Source organism: Parasteatoda tepidariorum, chromosome 7 (genome assembly GCF_043381705.1).
Source record: "Parasteatoda tepidariorum isolate YZ-2023 chromosome 7, CAS_Ptep_4.0, whole genome shotgun sequence".
In the NCBI taxonomy this organism is placed as follows: Eukaryota; Metazoa; Arthropoda; class Arachnida; order Araneae; family Theridiidae; genus Parasteatoda; species Parasteatoda tepidariorum.
The window spans coordinates 64,245,612-64,258,188 of record NC_092210.1 but is presented as its reverse complement, the minus strand read 5'-3'; the positions used below and the strand labels follow the sequence as shown (position 1 = coordinate 64,258,188).

At 27.0% G+C, this 12,577-nt stretch overlaps 1 protein-coding gene across 1 annotated transcript in view; it reads left to right on the top strand.

Annotated features, from left to right (window-relative positions):
- The window catches only part of LOC107452688 (uncharacterized), a 16,051-nt gene extending 4,536 nt beyond the window's left edge, over nt 1-11,515 (top strand). The window contains exons 2-3 of the mRNA XM_016069252.3: nt 6,953-7,247; nt 11,203-11,515. Of these exons, the coding sequence (XP_015924738.1) occupies nt 6,953-7,247; nt 11,203-11,371 (464 nt within the window). The 3' untranslated portion in view covers nt 11,372-11,515. The remainder of the gene's footprint in view (nt 1-6,952; nt 7,248-11,202) is intronic.
- Nucleotides 11,516-12,577: the final 1,062 nt, after the last annotated feature.

Below are 12,577 nucleotides of genomic sequence, written 5' to 3'. Positions count from 1 at the left end.
TATATATATATATATATAATGTGCGCATCTTGTTTTGCAATAAAAAGATACGATTTTTACGGCTTTCTGTTTACAAATTGATATATTTTGAAAATATATTAACCGTCTGGGATGTTTACTTTTAACCTAGTACTAAGAATAAAAATAGGAAAACTTGAAAAATATATCTAAATTAGAAAATCTATCTAATTAGAGGAATAAAATTTGAATTTTTCAAAACTAATTAAATGATTCTCAATTTGCAAAAATTATTATGTTCCAGAGGTTTTCAAAATTTTCCAACTTGCAGGAAGCATCCTGGCGAAATTTAAAATTTTATCTTAAATTTCATTTTTCCAACCACGAATATCCATTCCTTTTTATCTGCGGTATAATATTTATAATGAACATAGAATGAATGTTTCATACGCCCATGAAACAGACACTATGGAAGTAAGTGGTGAGATCATAAACATACTTAATATTTCTCATGCTTCAAATCCATTCAAATACGATAATTGAAATTAATAAGAATGTATTGATAACAATATATAATATAAGCATTAATAACATTGGGGAACAAAATTTGTGCTGTATTTATACAAATACTTGATCTTGCCTAATTCGGTTGAGGAGATTTCAGATATGAAATTAGTTTTCTTCATAAAGTTCCAGATTTTTTTCAAATGACATTCTTAGACGAAATGTACCAAGTTTAAAAACGTTACATATAACATAATGTAGCTGTAAAATATAACGCACCTTAAAAAATAATTTTAATTGTAACAGATAACTTCTAAAGCGTTAATATTAGATTTAATGTCGCAGATAAAGCGTTAATATTAGATTTAATGTCGTAGCCTCTCTCGTCTCATACTCAGAAGTAATTTTCCAATCCAGCAGCTTTTAACAACCAGCTCTCCTGTTCGGCCTTTAAAGAGAAAACTTAGTTTTTGACTTTTTTTTAGTTCAGGTTACAAATTTTAAAGAAAATAAAAGCTTGAATTATAATCGTAACCAAATTCAAATAAGAAGAAAGCCTCCAAAAAGGAGAACGAGTCGTTAAAAGCAGCTGAATTGTAAACTAGTTTCCCGGACACCAATTTCGGGAATCATTGCTTTACTCTATTAAAATCTAGTTAAAATTTTACATTTAGTAATATATTGATAAATATAAGAAAAGTTAGTTAAATACTTTATCAGAAGTTATTTTACTTTGTTAGAAAGAATAAATTTCATAAAGTATATTAAATTGTTTACTATGAAAAAGTCAAAATTTAAAGATACGAATTCACCTAATATTTATTTAAGCTTAATATATTAAATCATCTTCAATATTAAGTCTCTTAATGTATTTTGTGTTACAAAAATTAAAAATAAATAATTTTATAACTTTGAGTTTTATTTTATTTTGATTTTAGATTACATTTTTATATATATTACATTTGAAAAATATAATTTCGAAACTACGACTAACAAAACATAGAAATTGGAAAAAAAGCTTTTATTGCACTAAAATTTTTCTCTTTCTCCTTCAAAAACCCTCAACCCTGCTTTGACTAACCAATCGAAGTAGAAATTACAAAGTTTTTAAGAAAATTAATGTAACAAACTAGTAAAATGAACTATTAAATCAACAATGCAAGTTGTTGAATTTAAAAAAGGTCTCCACAAATATCCAAAACAAAGTAAGGAAAAAATTCCTTCTAACATTCTTGCTATTAACATAAATGAAGTAGGAGTACATGGTGATACGAAAGAATTTTTGAAAAACATTTTTGAAAAACAACATTTTATTAATGTAAACTTCTTTTTTGTTTATTTATTTGTTGTAATTTTTTTATGATTTTCAAGTTAATAACTGAGCATAGAAAAGAATATTTACTGTGTTAGATTTTTTTATTTTATTATTTTTCTACAGATGTTGGTTAAATAGGAATTAAGAGAGTAAATATTTGCATTATTTTATTTTTTGTCGCTAATAGTGTAAATAATTATGGTTTTCATTAGTTTTCATGTCATTTCTAAATTTGTCTTTTACACTGTTTCCATTATAAAGTAGATGTTGAGTAGTAAAACAGCTGTTGATTTTCTAACTCATAAAGAAATAGGGAATTCTCCAAAAGATCAGAAATGTTTTTTTAATTCCATGGCAGAGTACTGGAATTTTAAAAAAAATTGCAACCTCCTGTACCTGTACCTCCCTGTACCTGTAAACATTATACCTCTTTGTAGCGTTGCTTTTCACAAAGGCTCAATGCAAGTTAGCTTTTGATATTTAATGGAGAAGTGTACAGAAACATCGGAAAACTTTCGCTCCTGCTCTTTTGAGAGTTTTCTGCAATTTTTTCAAAATATGATAAAGGAAGAAGAACAGTTTATGTCCGTTTTTTGCCATGTGTCTAATTTTGAAAATTACTAGGCTTTGACAAAACAATAAAGTGGAAAATCCGTTCTCCCTGAGAGTTATTACACATTGAAAATAAGAAAAGTGGAGAAAAGTAGTTCCTGTCTAACTTAAAATCTGTTTTTACTCAATAAGCATTTTTGGGCACAAACCGTTCTTCCTTCCAGATCTTCAAATGTATTGAATAAATTTAAACGTATAAATAAATGTAGAGAATTTTTTTAGAGAAATGGTATAAAGATCCGTACAAAATTGAACTTTTCTTGCTAAAATAAACTTTAATTGCGGAAAAATTTGGACTAGTTTAAACCTTTAAAAAAGCCTCCTTTTTTGGCAAAACTTGGGAACAAAAAGGAAGAACCAAGTTGCGGTTGCGAGATGTAGAGCTGTAAGAAATTTAGGAACACTGAAAGAACTGAAGGATCATTGTCACGCAGAAGAATACGTGTAAATCTCTTCAAAGGAAAGCTTTGGTTACTCTGGGCTGTCGTTAATGAGGATGACATTAATGAATTTTAAAAATAACACAAAAAGAGAGAATCAACGCAATTTTTAACTTACATCAGGAGGAAATCTGAATAATCATTACAATTTGTAGTTGTTTTTATCCAAACATCGAAAAGAATACTCAAAATAGCCATAAACATAGAGGACAAACAGTTATTTCATAAAGAGTAGGGGAGAGTGGGGTCAATTGTAACAAGGTACGATTGTAACAGAGCAAAAATTTCGAGTGTCGGGTTCTAGATTTGATTCCTAGGTGGCGCACAAGGTGCATTTAACAAATCTGCATGTACACCCCTGATAGCAACCATTTTTATGTACTTTTGAAAGAGTTACATCGCAAAAGATATTTTCACGCCACGCAAGTACTTTTTTTGGTATTAGAATANATATATATATATATATATATATATATATATATATATATATATATATATATATATATATATATATATATATATATATATATATATATATATATATATATATATATATATATATATATATATATATATATATATATATATATATATATATATATATATATATATATATATATATATATATATATATATATATATATATATATATATATATATATATATATATATATATATATATATATATATATATATATATATATATATATATATATATATATATATATATATATATATATATATATATATATATATATATATATATATATATATATATATATATATATATATATATATATATATATATATATATATATATATATATATATATATATATATATATATATATATATATATATATATATATATATATATATATATATATATATATATATATATATATATATATATATATATATATATATATATATATATATATATATATATATATATATATATATATATATATATATATATATATATATATATATATATATATATATATATATATATATATATATATATATATATATATATATATATATATATATATATATATATATATATATATATATATATATATATATATATATATATATATATATATATATATATATATATATATATATATATATATATATATATATATATATATATATATATATATATATATATATATATATATATATATATATATATATATATATATATATATATATATATATATATATATATATATATATATATATATATATATATATATATATATATATATATATATATATATATATATATATATATATATATATATATATATATATATATATATATATATATATATATATATATATATATATATATATATATATATATATATATATATATATATATATATATATATATATATATATATATATATATATATATATATATATATATATATATATATATATATATATATATATATATATATATATATATATCAAATGATACTAATTGCAGACGACCATCATATTATGTACAAATAAATGAAAGACAGAGAAGGATTTTTTTTTAAAAAAGCCAATGTTGTAAAAAAAATTTCTTGAAAAAGTTTTGATTTTTTCACCACCAATTTCACTCGGAAATTTCTTATTGCTGGAAGTTCAACTTCTTATAACGCCTCTTTTAGATATCATGTAAAATTATTAAAACAGGTTTTGCATCAGCTTGAAAATATTCTAGCCCTTCTTTCTCTTTGTTAAATAGCGTTTTCGAATAAAACCAGAATCTTGCCAGTCATACAAAATCGGGTTGCACAAAAAAAAAAAAAAAAAAAAAAAAAAAAAAAAANAAAAAAAAAAAAAAAAAAAAAAAAAAAAAAAAAAAAAAAAAAAAAAAAACTGTAAGCTACAGGATAGACCAAATCAAAATCTCGGAAAATTAGAATGCATTACCTCAACTCTAAAGAATAGGGCCCCATGATACTTGTGATGCAGAGAAGCGTGATTAAAGTGTCTTTTATGATTAAGTTTTTATATTTGTTCAAATAACTTAATTTTTCTAAAAATTACAAATGTATTCAATACAAAATTTTTTTGCCTTAATTTTGAAATCTCCATACGTTTTTCTCTGTAAAAGGATCATCCAGCTAATTTAATGCTTTTAACAAGCATTTTAGGAGAAAAAATATCGCTTTTTTTTATTATTTCAATATATACTGGTTTTATTGGACTATCAGGTTGGATGTAACCAAGTGCTAATATGCTTCCAAACAATAAATAATTTACCCTTCAAAATACAGTTTGTGTTTTTGTGATAAATATTTAATTTTCTTATTTGAATTGGTTATTTATCATCCGAATAAAAATTTAAACTGTTTCATTTACGTATTTTGACAGAAAAAAAAGAGAAATTTTAAGGACTTGGTTTTGTCAAACATTCCTCTCTATCAAAAATGATCAAAGCATATTCTCTTTCTTCTTTTCAAATAGTATTAGTTTTTAGGTAAAACTGAGAGAATTTTATTATTATTAAACATTTTCAAGTTAATTATAATTAGCAACAATGTCAACTCGTATTGCTTATGTGATTTTTGATCGTTGAGAGTCAAAAGAAATCCTCAGATCGATTTGTTTGAATTTTCATTCTAAATGCAGATGCTCCCAAAGTGGAGCTCCATGGAGTGAGCTTTTCCTACCTGGGTGAAGGTCGGTTTTCAACTGTTCACGTTTTAAAGAACAAATATCGTTCCAAAGTAAATATCAGAAAAGAACGGCTTTATTCCACGATTTGAAAAGATTGCGATTTTATTATATATGTTTTCAGCAGCAAGCTCACCCATTGCAGATTTCACAATATCTTCGAGTATCGATGTTAATTACCCGTGACAAATACTCCTATTTTCTTTTATATTAGTAATACTTTTAATGTCATCAGTGACTTATTAATTAAAATAAAAAGAACCTGAGTTAAATTTAAGTATGAGTTGCATAAAGTGAAGTTTATATCCCCGGCCTTTACTTCCACAGTTTCTGTCTCTTTTTCTTTCTGTCTCCACAAACGAATATTATATGACAGGGGTTTCCAACTTGCATGAGGCCGGGGGCCACAATTAAGAACACAAATCAAATGGCGGGCCGCAACTTTATCAAAAATTTTTGTAGGACGCTTTTATGCTTGAAGGAACATTAAATATTACTGTCAGAGTATTACCAAGTTGTACAAAACAAAAGTATTGAATTACAAATTAAAATAAGAAGTAGATTTTTAAAAATATTTAATTGCTATTAATAATATTTTTAAAAATATTAAATAAATAATAAAAATTCGGGCTACAATAACTTAATGTGCACGTATGTATTAAACAATTAATGTGCAACAGATATCTAAATGTTAAGATATTAAACTTATATAGTAGCAAAACAAAATATTCAATGAGAAAATTGATGTTTGTCTGCTGCAACCACCAGAGAATAGGTATTTGCATCTTAAATTTAAAATTACAAATGTGTGTGAAAATATTTTCGTCCAAACTGAGTGGTTTCAAAAAGTAAAATCGGAGAATTTCTTCAAGAAAATTTCTGATACGCACATGCTAAGTTATATTCACAAAATACAAAAAAAAGAAATAAAAAAGAGCAACATACACGATTATTTTAGTATTTGAATAAATATTTTCTTGGGTGCAAAACGTGAAAAATAGATTTCTTTGCACCGTTGGTATGCTAAATTTCACAGAAACGAGAAATTAGGTTTTTATTAGCGAGAAAAGTATTTTAAACCCATATAGATTTTTTACGAAAATTGTCCGTAAAAAAATGACAACTGATATATTTTAGTTCGAGGGCCACAAGAAAAGGCTTCGCGGGCCGGATGCGGCCCCCGGGCAGCCAGTTGGAAACCCCTGTTGTATGACTTGGGTGCCGTGAATATACGATTTTTATATAACTTGGGTTAAATTATATGACTTGGGTGTTAATGTTTTAGTTCTTAAGTTAGCCGCAAGTCCTGTTAACTTCTTCTCAAAGTATGAAGTATACAAAAGAAAAGTTAATTTTTATCCATATCTGCTCAAATTTATGAAGAAAAAACTTGTTTATATACCAATGGTTAATCATTTTATTCCATTTTTGTTTATTAGCCTCTAGCCAAAATTGCATAAGGGGTGGAATGATGGACAACCAGTGCATAGCGGAGGAATTCCAGAATGTTATGGATGATTTCATGGAAATTGAAGAAGCTAAAGAAAGTGTGGGCAGTGAATTTGAAGAACTTGGTGAAGATTTCGAGGAGATTGCGGATATATACCAACCTCTTTTAGATTGTCACACAAAGTTTCCCTTCCCATTTAAGGATTGTTACAGAAATGTTGAAGTTCAAGCTAAAAAGGAAGAAAAAGGAATGTCATTCAGAGAATTTGAGGACTACAAATGCGCGTAAGATTTCCATGCCTTACTTTATATAAGTAAAGCTGTTGTACTACTAACATTTGTGATCATATTTGTGATCATCTATTGGTACCAATAACTTTGAATACCAATGTTAATTATTCCGCATGAATTCGAACGAACTTCGTAATTTTAAATGACAAAAGTATTACTCTAAAAAGCATTCTCATTTAAAAGGCAGGCTTATTATCGTCCTACGGGTTTCTTTTTTTATTTATTTATTCATTTTCAAATTTTATAAAAATGTTGGTAGTGTTATTCAATTACCAACTCAATGAAACTGTAATTTAAGCAAGAAAAAGTTTGGGGCAGACGCAAGGAAAGTTTGTCGGGCAATTTCAAAAGTATCTCTCAATTGAGTACACCTTCAAGAGCAATCTCTTCGTTCCTTAAAGAATAGTTGTCCCTTACTTAGACACTACTTAAAACCTTGAAACATTTCTTTTATTGTCATAAAATTTCATTTCAAACTTCATCAGTAAATTTAAATGGTATTAAAATTTAAATAAATAACTTGTAAATAAGTGAAAGAATTAGATATATATATTTAAAATTAAATATAAATATAAAACACGTGTAATTTTTGAAAAAGTGTGTGATAGTTACAATTGAGTTTCGTACTTGTAGAGAAATATATTTAAAATATTCTCTTATGTCATTTTGTCTAAAAATCGGAAATGACACACAAGCACTGAACTGTATTTTTTCGACGTAACTTCCCAGCCCCAGCAAGAACTAAGAAATTATCGAAATTTTCAATCTATCCAAATGAAATGTTCTTTAAAATTAGCAATATATTAATATGACTGGTTAATCTAGTCAATGGATCACCTTTTCTTTCTCATTGATGCATCTTCCAAATTAATACTACCATAATAGTTCCTGGGTGGTAAGACATCTTCTCCTTATTGTACCCTTCAACTCTTAAAAATTCTTGAACGTCAAATTCGTTTTTGATTGTTCCATGACACGCTCCAATATATTGTTCTTAAAGTAAAAATCTTCAAAAGAGAGGGATAAACATACTGACAAGGAGAGATTCAAATTTAGAAAATCTTTTCTCCTTTAAACTTGCAATACCAAGGAGTCACATCTCAGCTTCACTACACCTCTTCCTTATCTTCCTTCATTCATTTGATTATTTTGTTTGGATTTGTTCCCAAACAGTCAATCCCCTTTTTAGCCTATTTGTAACCTTGGTATCTCTCCAAGTTTCAGCATTGAGAAAAAATGTTTCCCTCCATAAACTGAAACTAGAATGTGCCTGTTTATGTGACAATATTTGTGCTCTCTTTTTGCTTTTTTAGCTTCATTCATAGACATAAAGAAAATTAATTTTTTTTTCACGTCGATAATGAATGTTCACCGACTGTTTTTGAATGTTCATCAATCAAATTCATTAAGAGATAAATGCATTAAAGCTTCTATGTAAGAGGACAAAGAAAAAAAATTACCCCTTAAATAAATAGATTCGTATTTGGAAATGTGACTCACAGGATATAAAAATGGTTATCATCAGGAAAATTTCCTACTCCCTTCAAGAAGTCGCTCAGTCACATTGCTTTCGGGACTTTCATTCAAAATGTCATGAGCAAACGCATACAAACTTCAAAGAAATCCCTCAAGATATACACCGAAGAGCCATCACATTATGACCACCCTGCTAATAACATGTAGGACCACCTTTAGCCCTCAAAACTGCTAGCACCCGCCGTGGCATTGATTCCACAAGGTGCTGATAGGTAGTCTGAGGTATCTGGTACCAAGCGCTCACCAACTGGTCCTGAAATTCCCTCACATTGCGAGGGGGTAGCGTGGCAGCACGAATTTGGTTTTCCAAGTAGGACCACAAATGCTCTATTGGATTAAGGTCAGGTGAATTTGGGGGCCAAGACATGACTTGAAAGTCACTGGAATGTTCCTCGACGATTCGACCCTTATGACATGGTGCATTATCCTATTGGTAAGCACCATCCCCCGCAGGAAAAACTGCTGCCATGAATGGGTGAACTTGGTCTGCAACTATGTTCAAGTAGCTTACAGACGCCAGGGATTGTCCTATGAGGATTATGGATCCCAATGTTCCCCATGAAAACATTGTTCTTGGGCGAGAAACCATGAAAACCTGGGCCAGCCCATTGTTATAGATGGAGGGTGGTCATAATGAAATGGCTCTTCGGTGTATTTTGCAAAATAACTAAATTTTTACCTTGACCATTATTGTCTCAAATTCTATCCGTTTTAGACAGTCACTGTTATAAATTTTAAAGCACATTAAACCCTTCTTGTGCTCAAGTGTGAAACAAGCTCGATATGGTGCTAAGTTGTACCATATTATTGCACTTCTTAAACTTGATTGCACGATGCTGTGGTACAATTTAAACAGAAATAAGATTCAATATAGTACCTAATCAAGGTCGCAGTAAATTTGCACTCTATGTTCAAGATATCGAGATTATGCCTCATCATTGAACCAATTTTTCTTCAAATAAACTCATATTTTAAAATTTGAGTGAATGAATGTCATTAGGTAAATTAGCTTTAAAGTTTATATGTAATAACAATAGACTCAAAGATTATGGCTTGATTATATTTTTTGTACGCAAGTTTGCAGTTATCGTAGTCTATATAAAACTCAAACACTCATTTAAGCTGTTTGCGTCGCATTCTTGGTTCTTTAATATGCTGCTAACAAAGGAAACTAGGGAAGTGTGACTCGCCAATTTTGAAATAAACTAGCGGGATGTATGCCTTATGAGGTATAATTTTTGGGGGAAACATTCGTTTCGGCCCATAAAAGGTCCTATGAGAGATAAAAAATAATTCAATACACAGAAAAATTGGTATTTTATTACTTCAATGCAGACTATTAGTTATTGTAATTGTCTCATACTCCAATTAATTTGGTGGTAATAATTAATTAATTTTCTGATTGATTTATTAATTAGCAAATTAATTAGTTATCCAATTAATTACAAATTAATTAGATTATGAGACAATTACAACAATTAATAGTCTGCATTGAGGTAATAAAATGCCGATTTTTCTATATATTTAATTATTTTTTTATCTCTCACAGGATCTTCCATGGGCCGAAACGAATGTTAATTAGTTTATTAATTAGCAAATTAATTAATTATCCAATTAGTTACAAATTAATTGGAGTATGAGACAATTACAACAACTAGTAGTCTACATTGAAGTAATAAAATACCGATTTTTCTATATATTTAATTATTTTTTATCTCTCACAGGACCTTCTATGGGCCGAGACGAATGTTAATTAATTTATTAATTAGCAAATTAATTCATTATCCAATTTATTACAAATTAATTGGAGTATGAGATAATTACAATAACTAATAGTCTGCATTGAAGAAGTAATAAAATACCAATTTTTCTATATATTGAATTATTTTTTATCTCTCACAGGATATTCTATGGGCCGAGACGAATGTTGCCCCCTAAAATAATTCCTCATAAGGCATACATCCCACTAGTTTATTTCAAAATTGGCGAGTCACACTTCTCTAGTTTCCCTTGTAAGAGTCAGGTTTTCTGATATTACTCGTCGACTGTACATTGCAAAGTGTGCCTCGATTATTCGTTAACCCCAAAATTACACAGAGTCTGTCCCTTGCATCGTTCATACATAGAAATTTTGGAATAAAATAACATAGCAAAATAAATGCTGTTAATTAGACTAAATAATTAAGACTAAAATAAGATATTTTCTCAATAAATCGCTTTCCTTTTATTAAAAAAAAATCTTTATACTCTTTATCTACTTTTCTAAGTTCAAAGAGTATTATCATGTCAAAATTTCAGACAATTTACCAAAAACCTGCGCTTGGTACTTTTTCTCATTCATTTCTGTGAAATGACAGTAACTTTACTATTTGTTATCAGTTTATGATACTTAGTTTAAATATTTATATTTCAGAACCCTGGTTGGTTTGATTGAATGCATTGAATTAAAAACCAGCATATACTGCGGACTGTCGGAAGCTGGTTTAATGATGGAATTAATAGGAATGTTCAAGCCTATATTCGAAAACGAATGCAACAAAACTGGAATTGTTTTGTCACACATGGTTCAGTTTTCTTTTTAATCAGCTGCATTTTTCATGGTTTACAGTTATTGTTTGATTTCTTTGATATTTTATTAACAAAATAGTCTTTTTTTTTCAATTTAAAGTAAATCTATTATAAAATGTGGGTCATTCTCCTTAAAACCATCATTTTAAGTTAAATTTGTAAAATTCAGAGAAAAAAAAAACTTTGTAATTGTATAATATTATTTCTAATTATATTAATTTCTAATTATATTATGACTTAAAAAAATTTTATATTTTAAGCTATAGAGTAGTTAGTATTTTTAATTTTTTAGATAGTTAATACTCTAAAATCATTCCCTCATGTCTGTAATGTATTAGCAAGGAAATGACAAATTCTTTAAAATTTAAAAATAGTTTTGTTGCTTAATTATTTGGAATTAGTCATGCACAAATATATTTATTCATGGAATTATAATGATTCACTTTTTAGGTGCTATTTAATTTCATTTTACCCTTAAAAAAACATGACATATTGATATAATGGTAAAAAATATTTTCTAATTCAAAAGTATTCCACATGCAAATTTTCAATGAGTTGAAGATAATAAAAAAACGCTCTATTATTTTTTTATGTTTGCTAACTGTATATCATTAACATTTTCAATAAAAGATTTTATTTTGTGGTGATTTAGAATAATTTATATTGTATTGAGCAGGAATTTCGGAATGCTCTAGAACAAACATTAACATAATGCTGTGGCAATATTTTTTTATAAGAATTTGTTTTCTGAATTTTATATTTTAAGATTATAAAATGAAAATTGTAACGCTGTTAATTTGTTTTCTTATAAACAATTTTTATTATCTTTATTGAGAATAAGTGAGCGGGAATAAGTGAGGAATTGACATATAGGTATATTTCAGTTAATATTTAAAATAATTAAAAAAATAATTTGTCCTTTTTATTGTTTTGTTGACATGACTTCTAAAATAAACTTTATACCCAAAAAATTTATTCATAAGTTATGAAACATTTCTAAGTAAACTGAATCATAAAAAAACTGTTTCTCTGAAAATGACCCGTGTACTTGTTGTAAAGGATTAAACCAAATCTAATTCTGGCAAGATCCAAGGTTATGGATCGCTTACCAGGCAAATTATTTACCATCTAAAAGTTATTAATAGATTCGAATTTTAAAAAAAACTATAAAAACTTTCTTTTTTTCTTTTTAATTATTTTAAGTGATATTTGTAATTCTT